The sequence below is a fragment of the Gopherus evgoodei genome, chromosome 2 (genome assembly GCF_007399415.2).
Source record: "Gopherus evgoodei ecotype Sinaloan lineage chromosome 2, rGopEvg1_v1.p, whole genome shotgun sequence".
NCBI lineage: Eukaryota > Metazoa > Chordata > Testudines > Testudinidae > Gopherus > Gopherus evgoodei.
In genome coordinates, this window is record NC_044323.1 from 65,963,881 (window position 1) to 65,981,897 (window position 18,017).

At 40.3% G+C, this 18,017-nt stretch overlaps 1 protein-coding gene across 1 annotated transcript in view; it reads right to left on the minus strand.

The window, feature by feature from the left end:
- Window positions 1-17,735, minus strand: part of ANKRD28 (ankyrin repeat domain 28) — a 233,907-nt gene extending 216,172 nt beyond the window's left edge. Inside the window, exon 1 of the mRNA XM_030550867.1 lies at window positions 17,619-17,735. Coding sequence (XP_030406727.1) covers window positions 17,619-17,645 — 27 coding nt within the window. The 5' untranslated portion in view covers window positions 17,646-17,735. The remainder of the gene's footprint in view (window positions 1-17,618) is intronic.
- Between the last annotated feature and the right edge of the window lie 282 nt (window positions 17,736-18,017).

The following is an 18,017-nucleotide window of genomic DNA, read 5'->3' on the forward strand; positions in this document are numbered from 1 at the left end:
GTATCTGTGGCAACCAACGAGGCCTGCAGAGATATTCTGGGTAAGAGTTGGCCTTCCTAATAGCCTAGAACTGCTCACGCTATACAGCCAGTAGATTTTCAATAACAGGGTCAATCTGGTGCAATCTGAGTGGTTGTATTTAGACACGACAGCCTGAAAGTTCACAATTTTAAATTTAAGTGTTGCAGACGTGCAGGTCTTGCAGCCAAATAAATCAAGATATTTTTGATCCTTATCATACAGAATGTCTTTAACACTGTGTTTACTGCCCTGTTCATTCCCTGTCTCAACAACTTGGGAGTTGGATGCAAGATGGGTAAACAAACATTCAGAGTCCTTAGCTGGAATGTAATATTTATCACCAGCCAATGTATATGTAGGTGGTATCATTGCCAGGGTCTGTCAGATGGTCTTGGACCTCACTGACGGGCAGGACAACATGGGCAGAAGGAATCCACTGAAGGATATCCAAGAGTCTATGTCACTATTCTTACCTCCTTCAAGAAGATATGTAAGGAGTCTGCAGTACTTTTAATTAACTCCTGGAATTCTCGGAAATCATCAGCTGAGGAAGGTAGGGGAGGCACAAACGCCTCACCTAGGAAAGAAGAAATATTTCTGATTGTTTACTGTGAACCTCCATGCCAGTCTTATTTGCTCTGGTTTTCTGCTCTTCAAAGGATTCTTGAATCTGTGGAAGCTAAGCAGGGATAAACAAGCTAGGAGAATTTCTCATTCCTTAGTCCCCACAAAACAGACTAGTCGCCTGCAAAAATTGTTGGCAAAATGCCACCCAAGGATGCCAGTTTGTCATTAAGGGGATCTAAAAGGCACTGGAGGTGGCATACACCGGTGTTCAACCCAAGCTGAAGGTACACAGGCCAATCACAATACAAAAGGTGTTGGAGAGTCAAACGGCACCAGGGAAAGGTGCAATCTCAGTGATCCTAAATGTGTTGGTACTCTTTTGGTACCCATTTCAAGGGATACTCTGGTTTATCTGAAACAAGTCAGTCTCTGGGATATCTGAATTCCTGACGTACCCGACAAGTTTGAAGTGCAGGGCCATATTCCATATGTCCGTACCGAGGACATAAAATGCTCCAGCAGGTCTTTCCTGGTACATGTAGTCGGTACCAATGAGGAGGTCTTCAGAGGTGTTGAGATTGTATGATAGGTATGGCGTTTACCTCATACCAAGGATGTCTTAGAGGTTGACATAAGTTGTAGGTACCACTTTCTTAGAAGAATGCTCAGACTCTTGTGAGGCAGAGTTCTGCTTCTGCAGTACAGAAAATCTCATTACTGAAGCAGGTTGGGTGCCCCTATTCTTAAAAGGGGCTAGAGCAGGAGGTTGGTATCAACAGTGCATGGAGCCACAGCACACGTACCCAGAGTGGAATGTGACTCCTCAAAAACAGTCTTACTTGGAAGAGACAGATTTTTTCCTCCTTTGGAGGAGAATGGGCTCTCTTTTTATGGTTGTCTTTTACACTGGGCAGATCCAGGTGAACATGCTTAATATAATGCTTAACATAATACTTAGCCCTGCCTTAAGTGAAGGGGACTGCACTAGAAGACTTCTCACCCTTCCAGTCCTATTATTCTAAGCTGAAGTCGAAGGGGCACTGTACTCATTCCCAGATCAATGTCCAGGGGAGCATCCTGGCCTTGACCTGAGGCCAGACAGAGAACACACTGCGACACTAGCCTTCATATTCACACTAGTAATATTATTTTGTGTGTGTATATATAAATAAAATATAATACAATTATGGCATAATTATGATGCATTTTGTACAAGATGGGTCACGTAAGGGGTCATAGGAAAAGTTATGATTTGCTGAATATGATTATCCTATTTGTATGTATGTATCACTTTTGTACCTAAAGATATTAATACTGACTATGTATCTGTATTTCAAATGTAGTCTGAAGCAGCATTTTTAAAATGTAAGCATTAAAACTTGTATTACTACGTTTTAAAAACTTTTGCATCTTTGAATACAACAAATTCAGTTTTATCAGCCACAGTCGCTTAAGGTGAGAAAGAAAAAGAATGCTGATGAGGTTTCAGAGCATAGTATGAGTTCGAAGAGACTGGCATGTAGGTTCACAGTAATCAGTCAGAAAGACCAAAATACAAGTTGTTTCCATTTCACCAATATTGTTTGTCCAAGCAACGAGGGGAGGGACAGCTCAGTGGTTTGAGCATTGGCCTGCTAACCCAGGGCTGAGAGTTCAAACCTTGAGGGGGCAACTCAGTTATTTTTAGGTTCTCGTGCACTACCAATGATACAATATGAGAGTTACAAGCATTGTAAAAGAAATGTTCAAATAAAAGAAAAAATGAAAAACACTAGTTAAAATCCATAAGAATATTCCTATCCATATTGTTTTACAATATATACTTATAAAAACAAAACAAATGTGGGACCAGGTTGCCTGATCATGTCTTTAATGGAAAATGGTTGACATTAATGAATCTTGTTCTAAAGCAATGGAAAGAGAATTAACAAAACTCATTTTTTCTCAACAATATTCCAGTAGAAACAATCAGTAAAATTTTCAATACTTCTTGTATCTTGTAGAAGAAATTAATACAATATTAAGGAGTAGCATATCATTTATCACCATATGTATGTCATTTAATATGCAGAGATTAATTCCTCAAACATGAATAGTCAAAATAGGTAGTCCATGGATTCTCACATTCATATACTTTTACAGACTCTCTTTTCTACTGTTGTCACTTTCTTCAGACCAGCAAGCTACTCCAGATTTTGCTATCCTATTAGATTTTCAATTGTTCAGGATTTTCTTTTAATTATATATTATAGGCAAGTCTATTTTATGCAAAACCACTTTTTCCAGCTCACATCGCTCAAAATAATCCCTTATCCAAAGCTGCCAACCCAGCTTTTCCTTCTCTATAGCTATAGTTAGTTATCAGTGTCCATTTATCATCTTCTGTTTTACAGTATTAATCACCCTCCTTCAATCACTGCACCTTTAACATCTTCATTTTTTACCCTTTTTATTCTTTGTTCTTCAATTCAGCATATGTATAAGGAGAAGGCATTCTGAAAAAAGGTTTGATTGAATACCAATGTTATGCCAACACTTGTACGTACAACCTCAGAGTTACAAAACACAAGAGTTATAAACTGACGAGTCAGTCACAGACCTCATTTGGAACTGGAAGCATGCAATCAGGCAGCAGCAAAGAAAAAAAGGCAAAATTCAGTACAGTACTGCGTTAAATGGAAACTACTTTTAAAAAATGGAAAGTTAAAAAAATTTAACAAGGAAATTGTTTCTGTGCTTGTTTCATTTAAATTAAGATGGTTAAGACCAGCATTTTTCTTCTGCATAGTAAAGTTTCAAAGCTGTATTAAGTCAATGTCCAGTTGTAAATTTTTGATGTTTTGTTCTGTGTTATAAACAGACACCATTCCCGAGGTGTTCCTAACTGTGAGGTTCAACTATATTCATTAAGAGACTGCCAAGCTACAACTTTACCATGTCTGCTTTTTCAGGGGCAACTACACCTCTATCCCGATATAACGCGGTAAAGCAGTGCTCTGGGGGCGGCGGGGGCTGCACACTTCGGCAGATCAAAGCAAGTTCGATATAACGCAGTAAGATTTTTTGGCTCCTGAGAGCAGGGTTATATCGGGGTAGAGGTGTACTCTCAATGTGCATAGAGCTCATTAAAGCAACTCATTTTGAAATCTACTCATTGTAGTGCACCAGTGGTCCCCAAACTTTTCAGGGTCATACCTCCCTTTAACTGTGTTCCCCCCCCGCCCCGCAAGAGCAGCTCTGGGGGAGTGAGGAGACACAGACAGGAATAAAGGGGCCAAGGCTGGGGCCACAGATGAAGGTATGGGTGGGTCCAGGAGCAGAGCTCGATGGCTCTCCCTACCTGCCCTCCTAGACGGGTTGGCCCAGGCCTCAGCTACACACACCCCAAACATTCCTCCATGCGAGGGGCACATCTCACAGTTTGGGGACCTCTGTACTACACCTACCCTGCAATCCTCCAACTGATTTTTGTTGTTTGATAATCACATTCTCGTTTCCAAACATTTAAAGTATCATCAGATATTCAAAGGCCCTAAACCAAAGTCCATTTTAAAGACTAATTGACTTTTGGATCAAGTCAAAACTGGAAAAAAAAAAAAAAAAAAAGATTTCCTCCCTCTACAAAAAGTCTAATTTATTGGGATTCAGTTAATTACATGTGAAGCAAATAAAACATTTGCATACAAGAGCAATTCAACTGGTGTCCTTTTAACAACAATGGATGCTATATGGACACGAAGCATCAACCAGCCCATATATCATTTGATATTCCTGCTTCCTTTAGAGCTGAGGTTAAATACATTTTCTGCAAATTACAGGGAATTGCCACCTCTCCTTAGAGACTGATGTCCAATTATCTCTTTGTTCCCCTTTGTATTTAATATTTGTATAGCAGAGAAAGATAGCTACATCCAATTTTCATTTTGCATTACAGTTGAGAATTTGTTATTTCTTTATAAATAACTTACTGGTGGGAACAGTTACTAAGTAAAGGTATGCATAGGTAAAAATATACACATGTTCAGCTACACAAAGATATCAGAATTCACCAGGTATAACTGGCACAGCTTCTGTGTGTTCTTGGAGTTATGACTATGTATCAATAACTACAAAGGGGAAGTCAAAGACGACAAGACTTACTGTCCATACCTACTAGGATTGAGGAAGATGATGTAGTAGGCCCAAACTACCCGGGAAAGATGGTATAGTAGATACCTTGATTCCTTACACAGAGGCACCTCCTGGGAGGCCTGTTAACTCATTTTACATTAATATTTGGATTGTAAACTCTGGGTGGATGGGACAGAGAGACACGACACTATCTTTTCATATATGTGGTACAATGGAACTGGACTTGCAGGTATTAACCTGAATACAAATTTAAACAATGGTAATAGGAAAATAAAGCAACCCAGCTATCCTAGAAGGCACAAAGATTCTCCTTGGGCCAGAGAATTACTAGGACACAGAGGCAGAAATGACAGGTTTTTGAACTGAGAATTGGACAGATTTTCCCTCCCATGCCATAGGTAATACTCTGACTGCTTAGTCATATTAGTTTAAAAGTATGTTTAACATTTTATAATTTTTACTAAAAAAAGCTTTATTTCCATAAAGACAACCTGAACTCTGTGTGATAGCTTGTTTGGGCACTCTTAGGCTTCTTCAAACAGAAGGCAACTGTCTTCAGATTAAAAAAGACGCCAAAAATGGGACTGAGATAATAGATATGAGTACCCAGTCCAAGGAAAGACTCCAAGCCCCTACCAAGAAGGTGCTGAGAGGAAACTGGTTTGAATGGTAGTATGGGGACAACAACAGGGGAGGAAAACATGGGAAAAAAAAACCCTGACAGGTGGTAGGTGTGATTACAAGCATGTTGCAAATGTAAAGTGCTGTTATTGTTTTGGTGTTTTCCTCCATTAGTTTAAAGCTAAATAAATATTTAGATTGTAAACACAAACACACAAGAATCATATTAGACAGTAGGTGCCCTGACAATTAAAAACAAACAATCTACAACCAACATAAAAAAAACAAAAAACAAAAACACACAACAATTAGTACCAAATAGTAACAGAAAAGAAAAAAAAAAGCTTTCCTGCTTTTTCAGGTCCCAAAGATTTCTCAATTTGGAATGAATTAGTCCAAAGGAAGAAAGTCTTCTGCCGGCGTATAAAGAATAAGATACTGCCGTTAAAAGTGAGATTATCACTTCAACAGTCTCTGAATCCAAATGCTTAAGTGATTTCCACCGGTTCACTGGTGTGACTCTTTAAAACATCATCAGCAAACATATTTCTTGAATGGTTCACCCTTAGCTCTGAAGTTTATTATAGTTGGCATTACGGAGGGATGATTGCTGGATGTCATGTCATAGCCAACTCCTCCTCTTCAGCAGTTAAGGTTTAACCCTGGTACAGAGTACTGAGAATATTGGCAAGAAAATGAGCTGGAGATAGTGCTTGTCCCATTCGTTTTCTTAATGCTTGTTATTTAACTCTTTCATTGCATATTTCTCTTTTTAAAAATCTCACTCAGTTCCTTCCAAATTTCAAGTGTCAGCAATAAAACACCTATTTCCCTACATTTTGTTCAAGGCTACAGAAATAGGCTTCAGGGTACTTGGCACATCTTCAACATTCGCTTAAGCCAATGTTGAGAACTTTGGTTGTGACAGTGCCATCTATTTTTTCATGATTTTGTTCACAAACTGTCATCAGATTTGGCCAGTTCTTGATATAGCGCTCAAAAACAGTCCACTACTGAATTCCATCACACATCTTGTGGGAGAGTTAGCTTGGTTCCTCCGACTTTTTTCAGAGTAGCTGCTGCAAAGTGGTTGTTATGGAAGTATTTTGCAATTTTGACAATATTAGCCTTTATTTCTGGAACACTGAAATCTTTGGCTAGGAGGCGCATCAAATGAGCACTGCACCCGTATGTTATTAGCTTGGGACGCTTCTAAATAATTTCTTCTCATCTTGGATACATTTGCAGCATTGTCTGTGACCAAGCTGCGTACTAGACATTTGAATTTTTCTTCACAGTTTCTTATAGCTTTTACTGCTACTTCTTGTTAGTATCCTGCTGGGCGTGCATTTCCTGATGTATCAATTGTTTCCGTAAGGAAGACATTCCTTTCTTCTGTTGTCACACAGCACATACAACAGGATCATCGTGGACACTGCTTCACCCATCAAGACTCAGGTTAACAATTTTACCCTCTAGACCTTTTTCACACTGCTCAATTTCTCTTTCATACACTTTATCCAGCAATTTGCCTGCAACATCTGCTCTGTTGGATGGATTGTATCCTGGTCTTACTGACTGAACCATGTTAATGAAGTGTGGGTTCTCAATCATACAAAAAGGAGAGTTTGTTGCATAAAACAAACCGGGCAATTTTTTCATCAACTACCTCTTTTTGTAATCTGCTGGTTCTTATCACAAACTGATCTATGGTTGTTTCTGGATAATGGAGATTCCCCTCCCCCCCCACACACACACACTTTTTGCTACAGGCGATATACTGTGGCTATGTGACATACATGTGACTGAAACACTATTATTGGCAAGTAACTCTGAAACTATAGAAAATGATGGTGATCTTGAAGGTGGATAGTCTTCAGAATCCTGTATGTTAAGGAGGGATTCGCCTAAACAAAGTAATTCAATGCAGTTATTTAATTACCACCACCATATTGCTCATTTAGTATCACTCACTGCATTCACTGACACTCAGTACAACTTTAAAGTTGAAATTGTAAAAGGAAGATCTGCCTATTTCAGCTTTTTTTTAAATCACAACTGCATCTAAATTGATAGTACCATATAGCTGTTACTCTATTCTTTGCTCAAACATGAGAATTCAAGAACAGTTCAGAAGGAAGACAGGCAGTCCTTAAGAAAGAAGTATGAAATAAAAAAAGTTTACCAACCTGAACATCCTGCATATTCAGACATGTTCCTTTCATCATCTTCAAGGCAGCTTCCTCCTGAGAAAAAATACTTCTCATGATGTTGTTTCATTAGGGCAACCAGGCCTTGCATTTCTTTGTTGCACTGTTTGCATTTTGCACGCATACCTGTCTTACCCACAGGTAGAAGAACTTCATTAAAATATTCCCAAACTGGGTCTCTTACAGCCTTCTGCCATTACAGGTTTTCCCTTCTAGTGAGAGAATGGTATGATAGATCTCAAATCAATGAAGGCTACACTCAGAAAGACCTCAAGACTTCTGGAATATGCTGCTCAGTTTCACTTTTGTTTCTCTGCCTGTCTCTCCTTTCTCACATTTATCTCCAGACTTTTTCTCCTTGTCCAGATCTATTCCGCCCACAACAATCTTCTGTTTGTTGAACTTTTTGAAATTTTGCACTTTTAGATAGAAGTAAGGGATTGACTCTGTGTACACAAATTTGCAGAGGGACAACAGGGCTGAGGTATTTTATTTCTCACCTCTAAATTTATTTATTTTAAAACATTTTTGCTGTTAACAAGCATGTTACATCTGGAGACACAAATATACAGTCTGAGAACTGAAAAACTAAGCATCTCTGATGGTATCTTCTAGACTGAGCATTGAGTCAAATTGGGTAGACAGAAAGATTAACCTAAATAATCTATACAGAAACCCCCAGAACCTCATGAGATTGGGTCCCTAATCCATGAACTATTGGAACTCATTTACAAACTTTCTTAAATATTACATGAATATATTGTCTCTTACTATAGAATCAGAATTTATAACCCCTACTCCATTATGAGACATCTTTGAGCTATAATACATCTTAATTAAAACCATCTTTAGATAGGATTTTTCCTCAAAAAAGGCATTTTACCAAAAAAAAAATGATTTAAATCATTTTTTTTAATCATTGATTTTTATCCACCCTATAGGAAAGTGTTGTTCCCACTGTACAAAGCACCGTATAAGGCACTCATATAGAATACTGTGTGCAACTCTGGTCTCTGCTGTTTAAGATATATTCAAATTGGTACAGGTGCAGAGAAGAGCTACCAGGATGATCAGAAGTATGGAGAACCTGCCTTACAAAAGGAGACTTAATGAGCTTTGTTTAGCCTAACAAAACGAATGCTGAGGGAAGATATGATTGCTTTCTATATATATATATATAAGAGGAACAAACACCAGGGAGGAAAAGGAGTTATGTAAGTTAAGGGTTAATGTTGACACAAGAACAAATGGATTTAAACTGGCCATCAGTTTAAAATTAGACAAACTGGCCATCAGTTTGAAATTAGACAAACTGGCCATCAGTTTGAAATTAGACAAACATTTCTAACTATCAGAGGAGTGAAGTTCTGCAACAGCCTTCCAAAGGGAGTAGTGGTGGCTAAAAACTTAAGTGCTTTTAAGACTGAGCTTGACAAGTTTATGGAGGGCATGATATGATGAGGGTGCCTACAATGGCACATAGCCCATCCACAACTGCTATTTGCAAATCTCTCTAAAATGGCCATAGATGGGACACTATATGCAGAGAGCTCCGAGATACTACAGAGGATTATTTCCCAGGTGTCTGGCTGGTGGGTCTCACCCACAATCAGGGTCTAACTGATCACAATATTTGAAGTCAGGAAGACATTTTCACACAGGTTAACCTGGCACAGACTCTGGGTGAATTTTGGCTGCCTCAGTCACATGGGGCATAGGTCACTTGCTGGTTTGAACTACAGTGAATGGTAAATTCTCTATAACTTGAAGTCTTTAACAAGATTTGAAGACTTCAGTAACTCAGAGGTTTTGGGCCTATTGCAGAAGTGGATGGATGAGGTTCTGTAATCTGTAATGTGAAGGAAGTCAGACTAGATATCTTGATGGTCCCTTCTGGCCTTGAAGTCTGAGTCTTACAATATATATACGGTAGGATATCAGTTGCACTCAAAGATGAGGAGCTGCTTTATTTAGATTTACTTGCAGTTTTAATATGTCAAATAATTTAGTAGTATGATTTGTATTATACTGTAAGTTACGTAAACACAAACATCATAAATAACTTTAAAAAGCGGTTAGTCACTGTAACTAAGGCAGCTTCAGTCTCCCACTCAAGTTCCAGAAATAGGAAAGACAGGAATAAAAGCAAGAGGAAAATAAAAGAAATATGGTAGAAAGAAGTTGGTAGGAACAGTAAAACAGTAATAGTAGGGCATCACAAAATTCCAGTGGATTAGGAAAAAGACTGTGGCCAAATGTTGAAAGAGATAAGAAAGTGGAAGATATACAAGAAGTGCAGTAGAAGAGTAGATGCATTTCTTCCCCAGTCTGGTCAATGAACAGATTAACAGTTTAGAGCAGGAGTAGGCAACCTATGGTACGTGTGCTGAAGCCAACACACCAGCTGATTTTCAGTGGCACTCACACTGCCTTGGTCCTGGCCACCAGTTCAGGAGGCTCTCCATTTTAATTTAATTTTAAATGAAGCTTCTTAAACATTTTAAAATCCTTATTTACTTTACATACAATAATAGTTTAGTTATATATTATAGACTTATAGAAAGAGACCTTTTAAAAACATTAACATGTATTACTGCCACACGAAACCTTAAATTAGAGTGAATAAATGAAGACTCAGCACACCACTTCTGAAAGGTTGCTGACCCCTGGTTCAGGAGATGTCAATATCCATACAGGAAGGAGGGACAGTTTGCTAGTTCAAAGTTCACAATGACTTTCAGACTCCAGCAGATACTGGCAATTATTCCAGAAGCTTTTATGAAGTTAGCTCTTTATTGTATGATAAGCATGGTTTGGTTCGCCTTATTTTGTTCCAGATCCTTGGCTACTAAAAACACCTGAAAACCTTTGATTGGATCTGCATAAATGGACCCTTATGCCCTCACAGAGGCCTCACTGAGGTAAATAGGATCTGCTCTGCAGATTAGATTGCAGGCCTAAACTGCAGTTTAGGGTTTGTTCAGGTTTTTTTTAATATCTCTTCTCATCTGAGGAGAATGTCTTGTTTCCAAGACAGCGGCTCTCAAAATCCTCCCTCTCTCCAGTTGGGGTCCATTTACTCAATGACAGTAAAAACCTGTGACACACGGCCTTAATAGCTTTATATGTAAGGCCCACGGAGTGGAAGCAATCCTGAGCTCTGTGTACTGCGATGGATCAGCTCTCTCTTCCACAAAGAAAAACATTCTTTGAGCCACCTGAGCCTGGACATCATCTTGTCAATGCATATGGATTCTGAACCCAAAGGCAACAACTATCAGAAAGTCTGAGGAAAATACTAAGAAAGGAAAATATTTGGATATGTTTTTAATGTCTAATGTAGTTTAGATGCAAGTTTTAAGTGTGGGGGATTGAGTGTTTTGGGTTAGGGTTTTTTTGGTTTTTTTTTAAAGCAACCAAAAAAAAGTTAAGAGATTGGGAGGAGGATTGTTAGTTTTTGTTGCTGCTTGGTATTTTAGATAATTTTTAACACAACAACAACCTCTTAAATCTAATAGGAAGAGACATGAATTCTCCAAAATTTGACATTTGCACAGGGTTTAAAGTAAGAATGAAAACTGGTATTTCCATGCCTCTTCTCCCAGAACAGCTCCTCTTCTCCCCCTCCTCCATCCCAGTGAGACAATTTCTCTTCCTAGTCCAATAAGGAACTAGTTTGGATGTTAATCCTTTTTAGAATTCATGCCAAGAATAAAGTTTAACACTAGCAGTAATGAAAACAGCAACCATGTAAGCAATTCAGTATTCACGAGGACACTGCAAACATTTGTTTAACTGCCAAATGAATAAGATTCATCTTAGCGAAGAGAAAGATATAAATGAGCAATAAAAAAAAATCAGGGCACTCATTTTCGAGATAAGTGGTCAACCTAATAGCCTCATGCAGCCACTTCTTATTCTCCGCCTTTCGCCATTAAGCAGAGTCTGACATCTGGGAAATAATGCATCCTAAACATAGCCTAATGAGTAGTCCAACAGAAAAGTAAAATATGTTGGCAAGTATGCAGTGCACAGATGACCTTCAATGTCCACTATCACAGGCCTTAACCTTCTCCCCTTCCCTGCTGGGAAGAAAAAAAGCCAGGATGTGGATCCTTTAAATACTAATGTCTTAAAGGAGGAACCAGGTCTTTAACAGTTATAATGAAGCAGTGTTCAATGAGTTTTGCCACAAGCAGCCTTTTGCTAGAATAGAACAGGATGAGTGGCTATAGATTTTGATGGAAGAGGTCTCCAAGTTTCAGTTAAAAAGAAGTGTACTGAAATTAAATGTACTGACAGGCATGTAACAGATTCTATTGTGGAAAGTATGGTCTTGCAGGTCTTCTGAAATTAAAAATCATTTATCTACCTGTTTAGAATAAGCAATACTTGACAAAACATTCTGGTGCATGCACACAATCTTAAAGTCTAGAATTTTGTAAACTTTAGTTCATAGGACAAGTAAACTCTTGCTTACTTGCTCAATGTATCTATGGTTTCCTTAATACTTCTATGACTGAACTCTGAAGAAGACAAACAAGAAAACTATTTGGCTTTCAAGATATCAAGTCCACAACTCAAAATATTCTCTCAGACAACTAAAAAGAGCTATGAGGATTAACAAAGAGGAAGTTTTATTCATTAATCGAGGCATATCAGAATGCAGAGTAAACTGAAACTACAAGTAAATGCAGTCTGTAGCATTGTCACCTCCATTCCAAGTGGAGAGAAGGCAGATATGAATACCAACCACTACCCACGAAAATTGTTAAGCCGTTCTAGCATCTTCCAGAAAATGTCAAGTATCAGAGGGATAGCTGTGTTAGTCTGGATCTGTAAAAGCAGCAAAGAGTCCTGTGGCACCTTATAGACTAACAGACGTTTTGGAGCACGAGCTTTCATGGGTGAATACCCACTTCATTGGATACATGTCATGCATCCGATGAAGTGGGTATTCACCCATGAAAGCTCGTGCTCCAAAACGTCTGTTAGGCTATAAGGTGCCACAGGACTCTTTGCTGCTTTTACAGAAAATGTGGCACTCTTGCACCAAAGTGATGGGCACAGGATACTGATGGGCACAAAAAACAGAGCACTGGTTGGTGCCAGATGTGTTTAGGATGCCACCCAACAAGGTGCATGAAGTGCAGCATAAGTTTGTACAGAAGCCCCTGCCCCTTAGTCAAGCAGCCTGGAACTAAAGGAAAGGACTCAATATACTGAAAGTATCTACTTTCCACAATGATTTGAAGATACTCATACTCCGCTATAAAAAGTTAAACATCAGGTTGTTTTCTCATCATTTCCTTGGCTGTAATAGAGAAACATTTACACATTTCAAAAAGTGTGCTACATTCATCACATGCAGGATCTGAGCCTAAACTATTAACGTCTCTAAAACTGCTATGAAGAAGCATCTTGGACCAAATTTTGGCCCTATGAGATACCATAGCTGCATCAGCTAGACCTGCAAAGCCCAGTTTGACTCTGTAGGTGAAATCTGTAGTCAGTGGGAGTCTTGCCATTGACTTCAATGGGGGCAGGATTTCACCCTGTGAGTTCAACAAATATCCTGATGGAGGGATTTCTAACCACACATGTTGCCATATTACACACTGGATGACTTCACAACCCTTTCTTCCTCTACATGTGTCTTCAGGACCCATTTCTGCAGTAGCTAATAGTAGCTAGGAAAGTGGCCCAGAAACCCAAACCAAACATGTTTAAATGATAAGGAACAATAAAAATGTGTGTGCTGTTGGCTGATGTAACCTTATTACTGTTCCCTTTATCCTGTAACCCCTTTCCTTTCTATTGTTAGCTCTGCTGGAGAATAGAGTGACAGTTACACATTTAACATACATCCCTTCTAGATCATCTGAAAGCTTAAGACAACTCAAGAATGTCATAGCTGAAACCTAAATTAATCCCAATAGAAATCAACCTAAGAAGAGTATCAGAAGTGCTCTGCAACATTTATAAAATAGGCTGATGTCCAAAGAAGCAAGTCACATTTCTAGCTGCATTGCCTAGGGAAAGTTACCAATCTCTGCTGAACGAATGAGAATGACCTTGCATTTATCTAATATTTTATTAATTGGAATGTACAGCAATCCATGGCAATCATTTTGCCCACCAATGACGTGATGCCATCCCTGGAGTAAAACACAGAACCTCTAACAGCATACATATAACTTCAATATAGTATTTACTTTGTCATACGTTAACATAACTAATTTACATATCAGAGTAGTCTTCTGCCAGGATAATGGAGATGAACATCTCTATTCTTATGAAGAGAGGCAAGTTTAGCTCGTTTTTTAAAATGAGCAGAAGATTGGTGACACCATTTTCACATCTCATTCAAAAGATATCATCTCCTTTAGCATAGTGTCTCTGGTCTGGAACATTGGTTCAGTGCTGACCCAGCAAGAGGAGTTCCACATTAGGATTAAAGAAGAAAAGTTTCAATCCAAAACAAGTTTGTTAGACAAATTGTTTTAGTATTTGTAGGAGGTGCAGATGTGATATTCTAGAAACAGAAGTTCTCTATCCACAAGAGTTACAAGATTATCAACAGTACAAACATTTTGTCATTCTACTACAAATATACCTGACCCCTCTAAGGAAGGATCACTGATGAAGAATAAAATACATTATTCCTTACTCTAAATTTTTCAATCCTTAATTTCTGTTGACAAGGTTGCACTAGCTAATCCAGACAGATGTCCAGTAGAAACTAGACTGAAATCAATGTGTTTCTCATAGAACAAAGAACAGACAGATAGCAACTAAAGACTTGACCCAACACCCATTGAAGTTAACAGACTTGCCATTTATTTTAATGAATGCTAGAGAAGACCTTTTGTTTGCCTGCTACTAACAGAATTAGTCAGGATATTCAGTTCTTCACTTTAGGTACCTATTGCCAGCACTATGATATATGTAGTTGCATTAGCATTATATTAACTTGATAAAATAAAGCTAGTCAGTACTCTTTCTTGTGAAAGTACAAGAATCCTGAAAACTTATCACAGCCACAACTTACGGTTACTGAATGCTGTAGTTTATAGCTCGGCAGCCAATACTAGAAATGATGCAGCATTTGACGCTCCTATTAATTTGGTACCCTAGAATAACTTCTTCCTCCAAACACTATGCCCCCAAAAATATGCATTAATTTTCAGGTGGGGCTGATCAATGACACTTTAAAACAAAAAACCTAACACACTTTAACGGGGCACCTAACTGGTAGAGCATCACAAACTCTAAATGAGACATGCGAGATGCTATCACAGCAGATCACTGAGACCAATCCAAAAGATGACTGTTTGAGTAGCAAGGTGAGAGCATCGTGCCACCAGCTGGGAAGAGAGCAAGATCTTTCATCTCATAAATCTTCGTTTTGCTAAGGAGCAGTATAGCCAAAGGTTATTCTTACTATAAAAAGAAAACTAATTGTCTATTATTTAACAATTATGCATGCAACTCAATAAATGGGCTTAAAAAATTACACGCCATAGCAACGTGCAACATCTTCCAAGTTCTCATGCACTGATTTCAACGATAACTGGCATTCAATTGTTAACAAACACTACACAACTCCAACTATTAATATATCTTTTTAACAACATTTTTTCTTCAAAAGATGCTTCTATCCCTCGTTCTTTGGAAATGAAAGTATACTTTCATACCAAAATATCTATGCAAACTGACATTCTTATAAATCTGTTTCATTTCTCCAAATTAATTATTATTCACATTGTGGTAGTCCCCAGAGACCAGGCTCCAATCACACTGCTATTTTGTCCTGCTGCACAGTGATGAAATTCAAAAGAGATATTTACATGCTATTGCACTGATGTGATTATTACTCCAGAAATTATTTCATACTTAGGGCCCCTGCAAATTCATGGTCCATTTTGGTCAATTTCACTGTCAGAGGATTTTTATAATGGTAAATTTCAAGATTTCACCTATTTAAATCTGAAATTTCATGGTGGTGTAATTGTATGGGTCCTGATGCAAAAAGCTGTTGTGAGGGGGGTCACAATGTTATTGTAAAGGGGGTGCGGTACTGCTACTCTTACTTCTGCGCTGCTGCTGGCAGTGGCACTGCCTTCAGAGCTGGGCAGCTGGAGAAGACAATTGCTGGCTAGGAGCCCAACTCTGAAGGCAGAGCCACTGCCAGCAACATCGCAGAAGTATGGGCAGCATGGTATGGTATGCCGCCCAGTTCTGAAGTCAGCACAGAAGTAAGGGTGGCAATACCGTGACCCCCTAAAATAACCTCGTAACCCTCCTGCAACTCCCTTTTGGGTCAGGACCTCCACTTTGAGAAACACTGTTCTCCCCCCCACATGAAATCTGTATAGTATAGGATAAAATCACACAAGACCTGATTTCACATGGAGGAACCAGATTTCACATTTTGTGAGGCGTTTTTCATGGCTATGAATTTGGTAGGGCCCTATTCATACTGTACATGTACACCTGACAGAATGTAATCTCTAGTATGAAGTGCTTACATGTCACATAAATATGTACAAATCGGCCTCCTCTTCTCTGCTTAGTTAAAAGAAATCAATATAAAGTGATCATAAAATTAAAGCCCAAAATAACTATTAAGAACAGTAAATGTATTTGAGGTCTTAGAAGACTTACTAATCAAATTTCAGGTCCTCCATTAAAACTGAGTTTTTGTTAACTTACTGACCACAGTTAAGACAAATATTATTTATAATTCAGTAGCCTCAGTCCAATCTTGCTAGGCACTGCATTTGTTTATACAGAGGGCCCCTGCCTAAAAGAGCTTACAATTTAAGTGTAAAACATGATGGACATGGATACAAATATACAGAAAGTGCAATGTAATGGTGAGATACTGGTTAGCATGATAAGCAGTGGTCCACAGCACACCAGCTGCTTCCCCACTGCCAAGTTTTTTTGTAGGCATCACAGCAGACTGTTTTAAGGAGGACAATATAGTGGGTTTTGTAGATTTTTAATTGAGATGACTGATGCACAAAGGGCAGCATGGTAGAAAGCACAAACATCCTAAATCAAAACTGGTACTATTTGCAAACCATAGGTGGGAGGTCAGCATCTTCCTACTGTATAAGAAAAGAGAAGTAAGCCAGAGAGGGCCTTCGAAGAGAAGACAAATAGATGGTGTTTGATGGGGTGTAGGAGAGAGAGCTAGTGAAGGGACACAAAGGTCTGTAATGTGCTCAAAGCAACAAGCCTGGAAAGTTATCTTTGTAGCAGCATTTTAATTGGGTACATGGAATAGGATGAGATTTGTCAAGGCCAGCAAGGAGGCGTTTGCTGAAGGCATGAAATGAAGGCCTGAACCAGAGCTTTAGCTGTGCAGCTTGAGAAGACAGACCGAATCCTGGAAGTGTAACACGGGAAGCAGGCAAGATTTAGACACAGCACCAGACCAATATCAATGTTTGCCACTAACATAATGCCTTCCTTCTCCACAGCATTTCACAAAAACTGAATAGTTCGGATGATCAGGAATATTAATCACGCCATTAAAGCAGGGCAGACTTCCAGCCTCAGGGACACTAGAGCCGAAGAGAGCAAGGCAGGTATCTTTTTAAAGTGATGTGGTGAAAGGCAGCCACATGTCAGCGTATTATTTAATCCCCTTAGACACTCTCACACCTCAGAAGGGGGCCAGTGGGTGTGTAGCCGGGAACGAGGGCGGCTGGGCATGTGGGCGGGCAGGGGCAGACACCCGCCGCCACCTGTTCGGCCTGGGCCGGTTACCCGGGAGAAGACGGGAAGCGGGGACAGGCAGCGCGGAGCCAGCTCGCTCCCATCACAGACATGCCGCAGGATAAGAGACTCGCCCGCACCGAGCACATACCCATCTCCCCAGCGCGGAGCGGCGGGCACTGAGCCCGGCCATGCACACAGGGCACGGCAGCCCCCTCCCCGCCCGCAGCCGCGGGGCCTCCCCCGGAGCCTGTCACACACGGAGGGGGCGCGCCCGGGCCAGGAATGGAGGAGGGCAGCGGCAGCAGCCGCCACGGCTTCACCGCCCTTCGCACCCACCTGCTCGCGGAGTTTAAGGAAAACCATGGCAAGGCCGCCGCACCGACCAGCCGCCGCCTCCGGCCGCCAACTGACTCCGGCTGCCCCGCCTCCTCCGAGGGGCCGATCCGCCCGTGCGCAGGCCACTCCCCCCGCACCGGGCGCCCAGGGGGAAGCCGCGGGCCCTGAGGAAACGCGCGCGCGGGGATGAGGAGGGGGGGAGTCCCCCTCCTGCCCCGCCCCCTTCTGCCCCGCCCCGTCCTCAGAGGCAGGTTCCGGAATTAGACTCGAGCAGCATCAAAGCGGCTCCCCAGCCGCCACCGTCACTCACCATCAACCACGGCGCTTATTGGGCCGGGAGCAAGGTTCGGGGGCGGAGTAAGGGCAGCGCCGATTGGCCGGGCGGAGAAGCTAGCGTGT